Source organism: Anopheles darlingi, chromosome 2, assembly GCF_943734745.1.
Source record: "Anopheles darlingi chromosome 2, idAnoDarlMG_H_01, whole genome shotgun sequence".
Classification (NCBI taxonomy): Eukaryota; Metazoa; Arthropoda; class Insecta; order Diptera; family Culicidae; genus Anopheles; species Anopheles darlingi.
The window spans coordinates 39,941,903-39,959,402 of record NC_064874.1 but is presented as its reverse complement, the minus strand read 5'-3'; the positions used below and the strand labels follow the sequence as shown (position 1 = coordinate 39,959,402).

Here is a 17,500-nt window from a genome sequence, read left to right as displayed (position 1 = left end):
GCAGGAACAACAATGGTAGTAACAATGGAGGCAACAATAACGGAGAGGATCAACACGATAACGGCGGAAACAATGGTGGTGGTGGATATCACTCGCGCAGTGGCTACAATAATCGTCCTCGCGATTTCTATCGCGACGATCGTCGAGGACCGAACGATTATGGACGATCGAGAGGTGGCAATGATTATGACGGTGGTCGCGATAGTGGCGATGGCGGTATTTATAGGAGCGGCGGTGGCGGTGGTGATCGTGATCGCGGTTCTTCGAGGGACTATTACAGGGTAAGTAGGACAGAACAATCCGAGCAATGGTCTATCGGAGGATTGGTAATTACCAACTAGCGAGACAGTATATAGCAGAGCATTAATCGTCCAAATTGTGTTATTAAATTGATGTATCTCTATCTCTTTAACTTTAATTTTAATTCCTAGAATTAAAATTATCGCATTCGTTACTCGAATTTCTAGGACCGAAACGTGCGCGGCTCGACAGGCCCTAGCAGTCTACGAGGCAACGGTAACGGTACCGGTTCCGTGAGCAACAGCAGTAACGTTGGTGCATCCAATGTTTATCGCAACCCGAACTAAGTAGCAGTGAACCAGATGCCCCATGAAATACAAATGCGATATCAACGAGCAACATTTTCTGACAATTCTCTTGGTGCACGCATCCTAATTAGTCGGATTGGGTTCCGGCAAGGAAGAGAAAAGCTAGAAGCCACTTCGCTTTTGGGCCCACTACGTGACAAACTTTATTGCAAAACTGAGAAAAAATCGTGCGCAATCGTAGCCGAACGAAAAAAAAGATTTATCGTTCATAAGCATCTAGCACAGCGCAACCGACCAGAAACGAGACTCTGCGCGCTAGCACTTTGTGCAAAGCGACTAACTCCAAATCATCATGAAATTGACGAAACACGTGCTACTAGCTGCTTTTACTAATATTACTACAACTACTACAACAACTACTAGTAAACCACTATTGTCAGTCGGGATCTGTATAATCAAAACATTGCACTAGACATAACAGTAGAGAAGAGACTGCCGTGCAGTGTCCGGCTGAAAAACAGTTGATCGAATTGTGGGAAAGAAACGGGGGTTCCATTACAAATGTGCTGCCAATTACGAACAACGCAACGCTTGATTTGTTTGACTATTGTTTTACTCTCACACAGCTGCCTATTTATCATCTTGTGTTGTCAATGCTTTGGATCAAACAGCGAATGTTTAAAACAAAAATAGAACGGAAATCCGAATCAATTTGTAAACGTGTTGTCTGTACAGAATCGAAGAAAAGAATAAACGTCGATGTACGTGTAAAAGGTACGCCTTGAGATGGGCGGATCCAGATGAAAACGCAAAGAAGAGAATCTATAAAACATGGAAGTAAAAATAAGTGCAAACCAACAAAAAAAAATCTATATATATATATTAAACTATATAACAGACAAATGTAACTACTAACGTTCGCAAAATGACTATACAAATGGATTCCCCGAAATGGTAGAAATGAAGCATGCTACTATATAAATTATATATCAGACGTAACTTGTTAAGTTATAAGTTAAATTATATTATTTGGAAAGAAGAGTGGCTTAATAGAGGCACTGACGAAGCATTCTATCACATCCCCATGCAAAACGGATGCTATAGACGCAAGATCGAGGACGATTCTAACCGTTATTCCGAGGTACGGGCCTCACAGATGCACCTTATCCTCCGAAAGAATAAAGTAATGTCGTAACACACCAGAACGTGCATATTCCGGTGTTGGAAGTTCCAGATGAATGCATGGCATGCCCAAAATGATCATAGGCAGCTACAACATCTTACCTTGCCTGTGGCGAGATAGCATTCGCCTTCGCAACGTAAACAGAAGTAACACTGTGCAGTTTCATGGTTTCGTAGTTGTGCTTTACTTGGGAACATAATCGAAGCAATCGCAGAACGGCGAACCGGAAGTAGATTGCTTCGATCCTTAACGCTATCCTATGCAAGATTAAGGCTAACAGGTTGAACTGACCGTCACCAGCCAAGGGATATGATAGGAGACTGGATTAGCGAATATTGCGTTGATTCTCGCCATCGAGTTTCTGCGGTAACATGTGAATTCCTTATTTATTACTATTATCCCGCAGTGACACGCATATTAGTCTTTATTTCCAACATTTCTGTTTGCAACTTTTTTTTGTAACGAAAAGTAATAGATAATGTGGTAGTAACGGCGAATCACAAAAGAGAGCAATGTCATCTGGCGAGACTGATTAATCTCAGCTCTTCACGTCGCATGGTCTCCGCGCAAAGGGGTACCATGCTAGATTGTGTCAAACCATGCAAATGTGGGTAATGTTAAAAATATCGCTGGGATGAAGTTTGATGCAAAGTTTATATGAAAGCAAAAGCGAAACTCAGCAGAACAGCCAGCCACGGGGGAAGGCAACCGACTGCTATCGATGACACGAAGAGACTTGCACAATACAGACGGTTTTCTTCATACATTTCTTTCGATTGAAACCGATAAACCACGCGTGCTCTGGGTGTGTAGTAGAATGAACTGCCAGAGTTATTAGCAAAATTTTTAAACCAAATCGAAATAAGGGGAAAAAAGAGAAATACTAGGTCTCGGCAGCGAGACAAAACACAGTAGTCGACGAGTGTGTGTTTGTGTGTGGTGTGTAGCACTGGATCGTGGGAACGTCGAGACGGCACATACGCCCTAGATCAATCTCTTTTACGTGTTACATTTAAATGAAAAAGCGATGAAAATGATAAAATAAATGGTACACATCGCACAGATTTGTGAGATTTGCTGAAACAAAATAAGAAACAAAAACCTAAACCAGAACTGCAAACCCCCTGACAGAGAAACAGTCGTTGCTTTTCTAATGGATCGCTCGGCGCACTGTATGACTTAAGGAAAAGCAATTAGAGCGTTATATTATCCACGACTATGAGAAAGTAATCCAATGTAAACGATAAAACAATGTCGATTTCTGATTTCAATTCGCGAATACCCTTCCATCTCATACCTAACAACTAGATAAAAGCGACTAGGAGCCAGCAAACACGAGCAAACAAAAAATAGGATACAGGACATCGCGTGGCAGGTCGGATGGTCTTGCAGGCGACGAGAGAGATCAGCATGATGCCTCTATACACTCGATTTATTAGCGAACATGTCGTATACCGGAACCGAAAAAACCGTTATATGTGGTGGTTATCAAAAAACGAATTACAGTCGACTGTTTGTGGTCCAGGGGTGTGTAGCATCCATGATTTGTATTTGCTAGAGTGAGTGAGCATGTAATAGCAAAGATTGGGAATCCAATGAATCCCAGATGCACAATTTCAGCAGCGATATCTTTGTTCACTGAGGCTGAGTGGAAGTGAAGAGAGTTCTATATAGAACGAAGTGATCGATGGTTAAAGAGGGAAACCTAAACTTGAAAAGTGGTCTAAATAAAACAAAACGTAATAAAGTGCTTACAAGATCACCCTTAGAAACTTGGTTTGGAACTACAGAAGCAACAACTGATGGAGAAAACGATGCCTGTCCAGGCAGATAGAAAAGCAAAGTAAATACTGTCGCCAGGTGTATATACGAAGAGAGAGAGAGAGAAAGAGAAGGGCAATTCATTATGCAAACACATACATACCTACCTACACACACGTACACTATATATAGACTATATATATATATAGATATATATAGTGGTAGACGATGCAAAGGTGTACTCTGTTCATATGGGAATAAGTGGAAAAGTTTCTTAAATTAGGTGTCTTCGATGGCTGCTGTGAAGGAGCGGCAAACATAAAACAGCTGTTGTGACAAAGGTCGCAAGATATAGGATACAGAAGCAAAACAAAAAGTATCTAACAAAAAAATGGGAAAAACAGACGAGATTAAATAATTAAATGATGCACTGATCCCGTACCAACAGGTAACAACAACAAAACATCGTAATAAATCGTATTAATAATAAAACCCCAAACTACATCTATTTCATTGAATACCGTTTTGGTGGATCGGATATTTTTAGGAAAGAAACGCAATCACACATGGATGGAGCTGGAGCCAGGTTTTCATTCTTTTATTTTATTAAAAAAAAACGCGTGCGCAATTGCTTCCCACTTCGCAATGACCGGATACGCCGCCCGCATGTCTTCTTTCTCAATTGAGTGTGAATTGAGTGTGGCGTTGGATTGGTTTTTTGTTTTGGAAAAGGATGCGAAATTGTCAACAGTTAACTAATTCGGTTGTATCCACTATCTTCCACTTGATGTGTGACAGGGACAGAGAGAGGAGGCGGATAAAAAGCGAGAAATGGTAAAGGCTATGTCTGCTTGTTGAGTAAATGCGCCTATTAAAATAAATTAAGCAGAGCAGGCTTGGAAACCACGATGTTTAGTTCAAGTTTCTTCTCATTCCTCCTTCTGAGTGCATTGGTTTGGTACATAAGTCAACTTTCGTTCATAAATGCCGATTCCCTTCAATAATAATCTTCATTTTTATATATTCCATTCGCAAAAGCAAAACCCATCGCTTTTATTCTTCGGTTGACGATTGAGTTAGCCTAGAACGATACAATAATCAATAATATCTTTTTCCACAAGCGCAGGAGAATAACAGAAAACTCCGATAGTGCAGCCAGACATGCATGCATGAATGCTAAAACGTCCTGGCGCAGCATAACCATACCTTCCTGTCTAGCTGTCTACTACACTTGTTAAATGCTTTCATTTCGATTCGGAGTCACACATTCATGGGCAACGGTACTCTGTTACGATACTACCGCGTTACACAGTCCTTTTGATTCGATCATCCGGCGAAAAAGAAGTTAAAAATAGTTAAAATAATATTACCCGCAAAGGCCGAGCGAATGTTTATCTGTGGAAGGAACCATCGAAATCCATTCGCTGCCTTCTTGATATTGTTTTAAAAATATCAGTTAAAGTTATTGCTTTTTAGGGAGCTGGGCAACAATCGTAACAATAATAGTGCAAAACGCACCGTTCGCGGGACGGGTTCGTTGTATGCTCCAGATTCATCAAATCAGATCAATTTGAGTTTATTTTCGAGGGAAACAACATCATTTGATTTTCGAAAGATGTAGCGAAAATCCGTCACTTAACGAGATTTGCCGTATTACTACAGCAAGTGGAATGGAAGTTGTAAAGTGGTAGCGGTAAAACCGACACAGCAGCAACAACAGCGGGAATGTTTCGAGATTCTGATTTCGTTGATGTTCGATACCCTTATCCCAGAAGTCGTGTCTAGTTGACAATAGGTTGCCTGAACAAGGAAGGGACCAACAATAACCAGGACGACAGGTACACACGCTTAGTAGGCCTTTATAGCAACAAACAAAACTAACATTCGTTTTGTTCATGGGCCAAGCGACGATACATGCTACTGCGAATACCTATGATTTGATATACGTTTCTTCTCTTTCTATACATAACGCTTCCCACTTTTGCACGGTTCCTACACAATCATCAAACTTGTCATAGATGTTTCATATTCGCTGGATCCTTACTAACCGGGAGCAGAGGAGAGTACGGCTCCTTCAACATTGCACATGCCATTCAACCCGTCGTGTACGATTGGGAGGGATTGATTTGTATACGTATTTTGTTCGCATCGGATGGGATCTGGTGCGAAGAACGGGACGAGCCGACTCGAGACCCGTAGGTGGCAGTTCCGCCGAAGTCAGTAGGTGAGGGGATATTCGAAGTTGGCGCCTGCTCGCTACTACGAGGAATGCGCGATTGGGAGTTCACCTTGGGCGATACTGTACGGAACGAACCAGTCGGAGATGTTGGTGACCGCAACCCAATCGGAATGCGCGATAGATTACCGCCCGCCGCCGTTGGTTGTGGTGGTGATGACGGTACGGCCGAGTGGAACAGCTTACCGGATGCCGAGCTCGATCCTTGTCGTCGATGCGCAGAAGAAGTAGCATCGGTGGATGTTTTACGTTTGACGCTGCTAACGGGTATCGCCGATCCCGAGGCTGTAGAGCCGGTGTACGTGCGATGGGAAGAGATAGTGCTACCGGGAGAGGACAGTTCCGTCGGAGAAACGGGCAGGAGCGGAATGGTATCATTGGTTGGAGTCGATGTGATGTCACCGTTGTGGTGAGGTGGTTGCCGCTGTCGAGGACGCTGCTGTTGGCTGCGTGGCTGGCTTCCAGCTACTACTGGTGTCCGATGGTATTGCGGCAACTGCGAAGGACGATTACTGATTGGCGCCGATGGTGGAGGACTCGTGGACGAATCATCAGAAGATTTACCCAACAGTTTGTCCTCCTCCTCTTCATTGCGCCGTTCGTACGGCCGATAGTTGTGGGCGATACGACCTGCATTTGTTTTTTCGCCAATCGATTTGCTAACTATCTGCCTGCCTCCGTCTGCGTTGTTCCCAACCTCTTCCTCGTCGTCCTCATCTTCATCATCGTCATCGTTGTTGAAGAATCGATTGTAGCGCTTCGAAGGAACACCTGCAGTAGTTGTCAGTGGATCGTAGTCGAAGGGTGAGCTGTCGCTGTGCTGCCGGGATGGGTTTGCTTTGTAGGCACGGTTTTCCCCATCGGCTCCTCTACCTCCTCCTCCTGCACCACCGCCGCTACTGCTCCACTCTGTAGTGGCCTCTCCATCGCCTGCACCATCACTAAACGGTGACGCAGGTGCTGCCGTTGGCGACGACGCCATATTGTGGTAGCGAATGTTATAATCACTCTTGTGGCCGCGGTAGGCACTTTTAGTAGAGTGTATCGAGCTATCCGGGGCCATCGTGTCCCCATCGTCGATCGTATCATACACTTCGCTTCTCGCCATAATCTTCCTGCTGCTGCCAACCGATGGTCCCGCTCCGCTTTTAGCCGTCGATCGCCGGTAATGCTCTTCCGTTGTAAGCCGGCGTAAGCTGCTACTGCTACCTCCACTACCGGATAAATGCTGCTGAAGCTTTGCTTTTGCCAGCTCCTCAAACGATGTCATGCGCTGAATGTTACTCTCCGACCCATTCCTACTGCCACCGCCTGGTGCCCCGATGAGCACCAGACTATTGTGACTACTATGATGGTCTGGCACGTACTTCCGGTTCTTTACGTGACTGCACTCGATAATGAACTCACTGTCCAGCATTGGAGCGGGCGACTTGCGCGACATGCTACCACGGCGGGACGACGAACTGGAACGACCATTCGAAGCATAATGCTGACTGGTAGAGGTGGCAACAGCGGAGTTGGACGCAGATACGGTCGATGCAGGACCTTGAAATTCTCCGCTTGCATAATCGTTTGAGTAACGCCCACCAGCAGCAGCATGCAATGTACTAGCAGATGCGGCAGTAATTAGTGGCGTGCTACCGGTTGTCGGTTGCTGAAGGTAGAGATCTATTTCACTATTCCTTCGGGTCTTCGATTCAGCATCATCCTCCTCTTCATCCTCGTCATCATTTTCGTGCCCACGCGATGATCGATGGTTGCGGATCGCGGAATGGGGAGGCTGTACTGTAGATGCACGATCATTATTTCTTCGCTGCGTGTCAACAGTTCTCAACTCGTCCGGTGGTGCCGGTGGGACGTAAATCCGTACGACATCCTGCGGTGACATCGCCCGTGGTGTCATCTGTAGTGCTGACGGACTTCGCTCTACGACGCTTGTTGAACCGATTGCGGAGCTATCCGTGGTAGAACAAGATGGAAAAATGGAAAGAATTGAATCAATATGAACTCTACAAGTATGGTTTTGAGTTAATAACACTATCAGAGCAGAGCAAACTCGTATTTACACGGTGCACAAAAACAACTCCTTAACACTATTCCATTTTCCAATTAGTCCGTTACTACTGTACAATTTCATGACGCCTGTTTAAACCTTGAAGGCAATTTTAATAATATACGTTGTCCAGTTCTTTCCTGGAATTTCGAATCACAATGAATTACGATGATTAATAAATACGAAACAATAAGAAAGAATATTTCTTAGAAGATATATGTAAGAAAAAACAACCATCAATTTTGATCAACTGTGTTATCTTTTCCAGTGGACGTAGAGTAGAATTCAATTATGTTTGGATTAATTTTGAACCGCTTGCTTCCGTTCCCCACTTCTTAGCGTCCATAGCTATGCTTGCGCAGACATAGTAACGCAGGCATACTAATTAATAAACATATATTAAACAAAATGATAATGAATAGACCTTTGAGTGCACAATCTACAAAACTGCGAAAATATGCTAAGAAAACAAAATTAAACACATCGAGGCTGAACATTGTGTAAAACAATCATAAAAACCTAGATGATAAAGGGTGCAGACAGAAATAGAAACACAAGAAAATTATGCGAAACTATCAGTTATCTACTATAAACATGAACATAATTTAGTAGAACTCCCGATAGAAACAAGGAGAAACCCAACAAATAGAAAAAAAAAACTTAATATATAAGTAACATGTAAATGGCAAGTCTACGCCATCAAAGAACGCAGCTCTTTTGACGGGCTTCGGATGGGGATGGCTTTAAAAGCTAAAGACGCAGGTTTTGAATGGACATCTACAGCATTCCTTCGCCAGCTTGGCTCAGCGGTAGTGCTAGCAGCGACACGCATAACTTACGTTGCACCTCTAAGCATCGCTTGCCTCCTCGTGGAGGTGGTGGCGGAGGGATAGCCAACCGGGCCGCCCTCGTGGTACGCTTTGGCGTACGATGCTGAAGACTGTTTGAGCTTTGATCTGAAACAAAACGACGTCTTAAGAGAGAGAGGGAAAAGGGGCGAAAACATAACACAGAGAGCAAAAAACCGAAAGCATTATTAGCCTCGGTGACCAAGCAAGAAGGACGGCTCACTAATTCGCGAATTTTCGCACTGATACTGATCGATACTACTGGACGCAGCGAATCGGATTCCAAACTACGCCATTAACGGTGATGTAGCTAATATGTTAAGACTATTCTAACGATATGGCAGAGCTTAATGATCGTTCATGGAATAAAAATGGATACTAACGACGAAATGTGTTTCGCAGAGGATGAAGAGTATAAATGCTGAGTATTCCTTTCAATCAAATGAAGGTTACATCTTCTTCATTATCACGCGTCAACCCTTGGGAATACTTACACGGGACTGCTTTCACCATCGTCCGCTTCATCGTCCTCGCTGACGATCGCCTTTTGATCATCCGGACCGAGCTCGAACGCCTGGTGTGATCGCTGGCTTTGGCCACCAGAAAGCACGCTTAGGTCGGCGGTCGACGTAACGGACGTGTCGGCCAGCGATTTCCGAGAGCTGCCTATCAATGATCCTCCGTCTTCCGACTCTGGAATGTGTACTGATAGCAAGGAGGTACGTAAAACTATATCAGTTGTTAATTATAGGACACCAGTAACGACTCCGAATGAATCCGATAACTGTGTATGAAGCAAATGGGGTATCGCGCGGGCACTTAATATACAATGCGTGCTGCGTGCAGTAATGCAAAAAACATATAGGAAAACATTAAAGCACCATTACTGTCATGGCAGTTGGTCTTCAACGAGTGGCACTTCGACCGTGCGTGCTTCAATCAGTGCATGGTGCACATCTAGTATCAAAGCACTTAGATTAGACTTACTAACGAGCATTCCAAAATACAGTGACACACCACCTTGAGGATTTTGGTTGGTAATGTATGTGTATTATAACACGTAGAACCGAGTCTTTTGATTGTTCTACTTTGACACAAAGACAAGCTGCAGGGATTCTATCCTTTTTTTAAATGCAAACCCGTGGCAGTACTGAGGGAAGAAAATTAGAACAATGGAATTCGTTGAAGTGAAAATGACACGGGAAAAGGGAAAAGGAAAACCAGAACGAAAAAGCTTCAACTCGGACCGGCAAACAAGTGGATAATTGTTAAGCTGCAGCCATATGTCTCTCACACCGCTTACCTGTATTTAGATGTTGGGCGGATCCTCCGGAAGTTGTGGCATTTTGTTCGTGTGCAGCAATTTCTTGTTCTGTGATCTCGCGCCTAGAACAATAATCATTTTTATATTAGTAAAACCATCTATTGACCAACGCTGAGCCATCATCCTGCATACTTTAGCATCACCGATTCCGTGACATCTTTCTCTGTTTCGGTAAATTCTTGCTTCCGACGACCAATCTAGAATCCAGATAACAAATCAGCGAGAGAGCGATTACACTAGGGCAGGAATATTGACAATTAAAACCACACTTACCTTAGCCTCCGTTGTGGGCTCCACGAAAACGCCAAATTGTTTTGTAGGCAGCTCTTTCGCGGTTGCAGGTGGTGGCAGCTCTAAACCGGCCTTCCTAAGTTCTTCCATGCACTGCTCTAGACTTTTAATGACAAAATCATCGTCATGTCCAAAGTCTTCATAAAGTTTGGTCTGCAGGGCGAAGAGAAAACATGGTAGAGCTACTGACATCGTAGAATTAACCCATGAAAACCTACCTGTATGTATTGCACAATCAGGTCCATATCTTTTAGCTTGAGAATGCGGTGCTTATGCAAGCGTAGTACATTGTAGGCCATGGCGGTGACCACCTTTTCGCCATCGAGCAGATACACATCCCACACGCGTAAGCATAAGCTGAAAGGTATCTGTACACACAAGACGGAACCACGACGCAAACGACCAGCGGCAGCACACATACATTTACACGCACACATATATATCCAACCCACACGCAAAGGTTGTGCGAAAACAATCGTTGTATCGATAGCGATTTGCCGATTATGAGTGCGAAGATGATCATACAAGATGACGGTGACGATCACGGATACGCATAGGCAAAGAAAATCGAGGAAAATGGAAAACACAACACACGGTTAGAAGGGAATGAGGAAGATGATGGAAGCTGATGATTTCTGCAACAGAAAACATTGCGGTCCACAACGCCAAAGCACACCTACCCGCTCGATGAATACTAGGAAGAACCACTTCAGTGAGTAGAGGATCGAGTCGAGATGATACTGATCGAAGTGTTTCTTAAGCTTTGGTATGAATTTGGCGATTATTTTATCGTGATGTGCTAGGAATCGGTTCAGCTTTGGGAAACCTAAAAGACGGAAACCAGCAAAGGTTAAATATTCAATTAGCTACACTAGACAGGGGCAAAGAAGCGCCATTGGGCGAACATTACCTTCAATGAACAGTCCGTGCATGGCGTACTTCTTGTTCGCTAGCAGGATACTAAGTGCCCAGAATGCTTCCTCTTCTTCCATGTACATCAGCAGCAATCCCGCCAGTGCCGACATTCCCTGACAATAGCCAACCTAGCCACATTCCCGTACCGGAAACGACAGGATTATTGATTTCGAGCTCCTTCAATATAACACCGCAAAACCTACCTCGGTGTTGTACACGCTGTAGGCGACCAGAATGTTAAAGAGACTCTTCTGTTTCGCACTGTATCGCTCACGAAAGTCGAGGTGCTCGCGAAACTGCCGATTGACGTCGGAATCGATCTGTCGTGCCTCGGTGCTCCACTGACGAGCCAGATGCAGCATATCGTTATACTTGCCACGATTACTATCCATCACCGCCTGGAGGTTCAACAACTTTGACCACACCTGACGACGCACCTTCTCCGGGATGCCCTTAAATACGCGTTTCCGCACCTTAGCTAGTAACGCACGGTCCTCCCATGAGCGGGCCGGCGCATGTTTGTCTGATGAAATACCCAGCATCTTGATCCATTTCTTCACGCGCTCCATTTCGATCTCTGTTGCTTTGGCTTCGTGCGGATCCCGCTTCTTCGGTAGACGCTTGTCGTGTATGAATCCATACCTATCGCAGGACGGACAAAGGATAATTATTATCATATCGCACACGGAAGATTCTTAAATTCTTGTTTTAGCTATTGTTGATGTTGTCCAATATGAAATCATCAACTTCTTGATTGAGCTATTCTATTCTACATATTAAAATATTTGATGTCCCGTAAAGGGAAGCACAGCGTTGACTTTTAAACAGATTAAGATACACGGTTATTTACTTTCAAGGACAGATATGGGCAGCCTACTAGGATTTCGACGCCGAATTAGACATTACGCATGAACGTATAGGACGTGCTTCCGGTGCTGCAGAATTGCTATCGTTGCTACTGTTTAGCCAAGCTTAGCGTTCACACACGCGAATGAAAAAAGGTTCGATTTTCTTTTGCAACAGAACTTGCGAAATGATGCGTTCGGCTAGGGTGTGTATGGCGTATGCACATAGAATGAAAATGAAAGTAGTGACCCTATTTCACGCTGTACCATCGACATTGAAAATAATCATAGCATGCGATGATAAAAGAAGGAGTTTCTTGCAGTGCCATGGAAAGAACATTTGAGTATATCCGCCACTTCTACACAATTAGAAAAGGCTGTTCGGTATGGCATAGAATTAATAGTTGTTCTTGAAAACCTTTCTAACGATTTGTTATACCAAATGGTAAAAAAAGAAAAGTATTCTAAGCTTTTCTCCTGTTCTCTGGCGGTTTGATAGGTGAATGTGAAAAGCAGAGATCTATTGGTAAAGGATAAATATTGCATTCAAATTATTAAAATAATTCTCGTACACATGTGCTATACATGCAGTTTGCTCTTTTCCTGGAATAAAGAGCATCAAATAGTTCCTTTCTGCTCTCGCCACAACGCTCACGAACGCCGAGACAGAGAGTCGGGTTCTAGCTGCAGTTAGAGCAAAGCATTTGCATCCCACGCTTATATGCATCCACTATCTATTTCCATGCAAACGACAAGTATGGAACATAATTCCCATGAACCGTGTTTTCAGCAATCGTCACACCCCAGGGTCAGACCGTAATATCTTGCGAAACCTTAAAACATGAATGGGACGCCCACGGCGGGTAGGCGTCCCGATGCCGCCTTAAAACAGGGACAGTGGGCTTCGGAACCCGCTTACTTCATACGAATCAATCCAAAACAACCCCCCACACTTACCTATCCGTCTGATGGTAGACCTCGAATTGCGGATCCTCCCACGGGTCGATCTCAGCACCAGCCTCTCGGCCTTTGTCGTAGCGCTGGAAGATTTTCTCTCGTTCCTCCTTCGCCCTCGCAATCAGTGATTCCTCGTCCATCACTTTACTTTTGGGGGCGTTTTGGGATGCCGACTCTAAGCTGCTACTTTATCCGTGGTATCTTGAGGCCACGAAGATAGGTCCTTGCCTTTGGTTGGGTATTTACTTTTTTGCGGGCAGTGAAAAACCGCACAAATGTCAAGAAACAATCGCTTTCTGCTTACTAGATATCTTCTTTTTGTGCTACTGACGAAATTATTGTGTTCGCCGTTGTCCTCGCGACTGGCCCTGTATGACCAGTGCACTATGATTCACGGTACCTGAACTAACTCTAGTTCATGTGCCGTAGGTTGCTTCATTGCTTTGCCTATTGTTGGTAGGGACCGCGGCATTTGTCACTGCCTATTTTGTATGTTCATCGTCGAGCGAGGAACTGACCCTTCTGTTGGTGGTGGACACTCTTTACTTTCACGCACGCACATACGTCGCCCCTATTGTATCGTGGACGGAATCCCCACGATATTTACATCACAGGCTACGGGCACTGCCAGCGACACTCACGTACACACGATATTGGTTTAAGGATAGTGGCTACTTAAATGAGATGGATTCGCGTTAGACGGAGAATCTTGTATATTCAACACCGCTCTTCTCTGAGGAGATCACTGCCCGAAGTGTCTCGTAGTTTGGTGTTGCTAGTACACGAACACCCGGTTTCACTTGCCACAGGAATGGTAAATTGAAGAAACTTAATTAATGCAGCAGTGCGCCACTTAATGCCGCTCGTTCGCATAGCGCTAACGCAACGAAGCAGCTTCACGATTCACGACGAAGAGAAAGGAAGAAGAAAAAACTTTATAACAACGAATGAGACACACTATCCTGGCAAACAAACCGGCTGACCAGCATAATCTACATTCTTCTTATCACGCATTCTTCCTATGATGTGGTGTGATTCATTAACAAGACGGATGTACGGTATAACGTGGGTGTCCTACGTGCAGAGATGTTCCACCGACATCCGTAACGACCTTTCCGAGGCTAAGCAAAAGTCTTTACTAGCACCCCGAAGTCGTAACAGAGGCCACGACGGCGAGCCACTGACCCACTTCAGCTCCGGAAACTAAAACGGTGACTTCCACCGAAGCACCGGAGGCGGTGCCACGAACGGAAAGGTTCGTGATGATCCAGAGAAGAGTATCTTGCGGCACTCTGCTATGACCACGATGTATGTGGCCAGAAGAAGTTAGGGGAGGGGTGGGGAAAGGGGTCAGTGCTGGTCGATTGGATGCTGAATTTTGGGGAACAGAAACTGAGGGCGCTGTCGCTACAACCGGGCTGAAGACGGGAACTAGACCGGAGTTCCTTTCCACTTTCACTAACACTAGAGAGTGGCTGGCAAGGCACAACGTCACTAGGTTTTAGTTTTAGCTCTAGCGACCGCTTTTACCTTCGAACACTCGGATTGAAACAGCACCTTTCGCGCACCTGTTCTCCCAGTTTTTCCGGGTGGGCTACATCATGTGCGATGTCCCCTGTACACTTGAGTAGGCGTCCTGGGCGGGCATGAGAGCTTGGCGTTTACAATCGACCTAGGCGCCACTTAATCAATCACTTAATTGGGATTCTACTACCGTGTGGTCAAGGAGGAATGGGGTAAACCGGGGTCTTCTTCTTCTTCTTCTTCTTCTTCTTCTTCTTCTTCGGTCAGGATTTATCGAAGTATGGCTCTTGAGTCCAGTTTCCTGGGTCTTGAATTTGTTCTTATCACCTTTATCTTTATCACAAAATTCCCGAAAAAAATCAAAAAAGTTAAAAATTCCCTGTTTTTTGCGAGTTTTTAACCTCAAAGTCAAAACAACGGCGGAGGGTTGTAGCCCATTTTTGGGATATAATTTTATTTTTTGATGAAAATGTTGCTTTATTTTGCGCAAAATGCTCATGCTTTAACAATCATCACTGTAACTCGCGAAGCGAGTTCAATTTGAAGCGCGCTTCAGTTGGTGCTACAACCCTGGAAGGTGCCGAGTTCCAAACTCGCTGTAAAAAAGTAGGAAATAACGATTTGGAACTTTTCCGGCTGCGATGAGAACAAATTCAAGTCACTTTTAACTCCCGCCACCGCCAATCAACCCTAGTGAGTACATAAATCTGCAGCCGAGATCCTGGAGCCTCGAAAGGAATCCATCGTAAACCGCTCCGGCAAGTTTTAAGGTTCGAGATTCTGCAAGGATCTTTTGCATTAACGATCGAATTCTTCTTCCAGCCAGCATCACGGCAAGATCTCCTGCAATTACGGATAGCCTTTTTAGCTGACAAAAGGAACGTGCACCCAATCGGTCCAACTAACATCCGGATCCAACAAAGCAATAGAAATACACAGAACATTAGGACTTATGACTTTAGTAGCCGGCTCTTAACATAGGAGAGGGCTATATCCTTGCATTAGCTTACGCAGGCTCCAAAAGCCTGGTTTAATAGCCTCGAAGAACGGCTAAATCCTCAGTGAAGTAGAAAAAGAAATAGGCTGTGGTTGCACATCCACAAATTACAAAAATGAATGTTCTGTATGGAATGGGCAGAATTGCACAACAATCGCTGCGTCGCAACATTTGGTGGGTATTTAAATGTCCGCTGAGTGTGATTATCTGTTCCTTTCCCTTCATTTACCGTTTCATTTTCCAGTACCGCAAGTACACTCCGGTCAACGTATGAGAGCGATGGGAAAACGTCGGTCACTATTCTGAACAAAGAGGCCGACGCTGGGTTGATGATAAACTCGTACAGCCAATACGGTTTCCGCCTGAACAACGATATGGTTGTGCTAGGCCCGATGGCTCTCTTCTCACGCACCGTGCTCTCGTGGAACGTGGAAAGCCACGAGGACATCAACGACGCATCCCTTAGCCTTTTCTGTGCCATTGAACCAAAGATCGATGTGCTCGTCGTTGGTATCGGTGATCAAACGATTACGCCCACGTTTTCGCGCAAAATCATCGATTTCATGAAACGCTACAAAATCAACGTGGAAGTACTGGGAACGGAGCAGGCCTGTGCGACGTTCAATTTTCTGAACGCCGAAAATCGAGTCGTCGCGGCCGCCTTAATACCACCGATCACCATGCGGCTAACCGAGGACGACTTGATGCAGAGGCAGATATCGATAAGCAAAACGTTCGAAGTCTCCGACAAGTAATAGGCACAGTTTGATTGTGACTACTTCCGCAAAGTAGCGTTTGTCTGTACATACTAAGTTTAGAGATGCTTGAAATACAGATGTAGAATGAAAGACAAGAGAAGAGGTTGGATTAAAGTAATGCTTTTACTTTGTGCAATAAGCGAAAACTCGGAAGAAAATGAAAAGCCAATTTTTTCAGTGTCCTTATAAACGATAAACTTATTTTTTGTTTTTATTTATTTTTCATTTTTTTAATGTGTCCCTAACTTTTGGGTGGAGGGGGTTGAAGGAGAAATAAAAAAAATATGTTAAATCACATTTATCGCTTTTCTGCATTTCAGTGCCCATTTTATGTTTTTTTTCTTCCTTTTTTGTAGTTTAATTCATGATCGCAGCACTTAACATTTTGCCTATCACGAAACCGAACCCACTTCTCGACCTGGAGTCCTGGCTACTGTAGGACTCTTTCTATCGTTCGGTTCAAGAAGGCGCTCTTTTACACATCTCCGCCTCCGCTCGAGATGTTCACCTTTACACTAGAAACTTTTTACACATGTTTTACGTACATTTTTGGTTGCATAGTTGATGTCGTTTTTTGTATCTTTCCTGGCTTTGTTTTTTCTATCACACCTATATGCATGGTTTTGCTCCATTTTAATGATTTTTTTTTGTAGTTTCACGTGTCCAAGTGTGTCTCGGTGTGTCTGTTTTGTTTTTGCTGTATCACCCTTAAAGCTATCCACTAAATTGGAATTAGTAATCAACTAGATTCGTCCTTCCATTCTTCTCATGCTCTTTTGCAGATGTGCGCCAGCAACTGCCGAATGAACGGTCGAATCACGTAAGCCATAACGTAACGCATTAAAATCCTCTTCACTCCTTAATCACTAGCTTTGATTAAAGGTTTATAGAAAAAGCAGAAGAGAGGGAAGAGGCAAAGAAATAACAAAACAGATGTATAATATATAAAAAAATATATAGAAAATTGAAGATCGTTTCTACGGCCCTTCAGACATCGAGCCGCGATGCTAGAGGGAGTGTAACTAACCCCCGGCCGTCTTCATTGTAATGATCCAAACAGTGAATGGATTCAAATACCGAAACAGGATAAACTAGTTGTCTTGCACTAGCATATCCGTCCTTTGTTCTTACGATTGATTGATTTCGCCCTTCGTTCGATCAGCTGGCAGAAAAGCTGCGTCTGCTGATGCTCGTGTACCATTGAAGCATTTGCCCAAAAAGAGTGAAGATGAATGAGATGAAGAGGCATGTAACGGTGGA

At 44.2% G+C, this 17,500-nt stretch overlaps 4 protein-coding genes across 13 annotated transcripts in view; 2 read left to right on the top strand and 2 right to left on the bottom strand.

Annotated features, from left to right (window-relative positions):
* Nucleotides 1–4,068, top strand: part of LOC125949269 (YTH domain-containing family protein-like) — a 10,251-nt gene extending 6,183 nt beyond the window's left edge. For 2 of the 4 annotated variants that reach the window (XM_049676164.1, XM_049676163.1), the window contains exons 7-8: nucleotides 1–281; nucleotides 468–4,067. The exon at nucleotides 1–281 is cut by the window's left edge and continues 72 nt beyond it. In XM_049676164.1, the coding sequence (XP_049532121.1) occupies nucleotides 1–281; nucleotides 468–587 (401 nt within the window). In that variant the 3' untranslated portion in view covers nucleotides 588–4,067. Of the gene's footprint in view, nucleotides 282–431 lie in introns of all 4 variants that reach the window. The other 2 variants (XM_049676165.1, XM_049676166.1) reach the window with 2 other exon arrangements.
* Nucleotides 4,054–14,903, bottom strand: LOC125949242 (uncharacterized). Of its 7 annotated transcripts, none has more exons than XM_049676087.1 (12): nucleotides 14,813–14,903; nucleotides 12,962–13,894; nucleotides 11,363–11,801; nucleotides 11,155–11,287; nucleotides 10,925–11,070; nucleotides 10,463–10,612; nucleotides 10,227–10,397; nucleotides 10,086–10,150; nucleotides 9,933–10,015; nucleotides 9,124–9,334; nucleotides 8,621–8,737; nucleotides 4,054–7,683 (listed from the first exon to the last, which is right to left on the bottom strand). In XM_049676087.1, the coding sequence occupies exons 2-12, from the start codon at nucleotides 13,099–13,101 to the stop codon at nucleotides 5,586–5,588; spliced, it is 3,753 nt and encodes a 1,250-aa protein (XP_049532044.1). In that variant the 5' UTR covers nucleotides 13,102–13,894; nucleotides 14,813–14,903; the 3' UTR covers nucleotides 4,054–5,585. The 7 variants fall into 7 exon arrangements, with proteins under 7 accessions (XP_049532044.1, XP_049532047.1, XP_049532042.1 ...); XM_049676090.1 differs by having other exon boundaries at nucleotides 12,962–13,632; nucleotides 14,813–14,884; XM_049676085.1 differs by lacking the exon at nucleotides 14,813–14,903 and adding an exon at nucleotides 14,492–14,731 and having other exon boundaries at nucleotides 12,962–13,855.
* A 409-nt stretch (nucleotides 14,904–15,312) lies between these two features.
* LOC125949429 (NADH dehydrogenase [ubiquinone] 1 alpha subcomplex assembly factor 3) lies at nucleotides 15,313–16,366 on the top strand. Its single transcript, XM_049676435.1, has 2 exons — nucleotides 15,313–15,656; nucleotides 15,727–16,366. Exons 1-2 carry the CDS (start codon nucleotides 15,598–15,600, stop codon nucleotides 16,235–16,237), a joined length of 570 nt encoding a protein of 189 aa, XP_049532392.1. The 5' UTR covers nucleotides 15,313–15,597; the 3' UTR covers nucleotides 16,238–16,366.
* Nucleotides 16,367–16,438: 72 nt separating this feature from the next.
* LOC125949333 (PHAF1 protein CG7083) overlaps nucleotides 16,439–17,500 on the bottom strand; it is a 3,659-nt gene continuing 2,597 nt past the window's right edge. Inside the window, exon 5 of the mRNA XM_049676296.1 lies at nucleotides 16,439–17,500. This exon is cut by the window's right edge and continues 477 nt beyond it. The gene's annotated coding sequence lies outside the window, so the exon portion shown is untranslated.

Bases quoted from the DNA above. Each gene is read 5' to 3' on its own strand.
- LOC125949242 (XM_049676087.1), bottom strand. From the start codon at position 13,101: ATGGACGAGGAATCACTGATTGCGAGGGCGAAGGAGGAACGAGAGAAA. The intron at 10,016-10,085 runs GTATGCAGGATG...TTATTGTTCTAG, and splicing joins ACGGAATCGGTGATGCTAAA to GCGCGAGATCACAGAACAAG. The intron at 9,335-9,932 runs GTAAGCGGTGTG...CCTTGCTATCAG, and splicing joins CGCCCAACATCTAAATACAG to TACACATTCCAGAGTCGGAA.
- LOC125949429 (XM_049676435.1), top strand. From the start codon at position 15,598: ATGAATGTTCTGTATGGAATGGGCAGAATTGCACAACAATCGCTGCGT. The intron at 15,657-15,726 runs GTGGGTATTTAA...TTCATTTTCCAG, and splicing joins TCGCTGCGTCGCAACATTTG to TACCGCAAGTACACTCCGGT.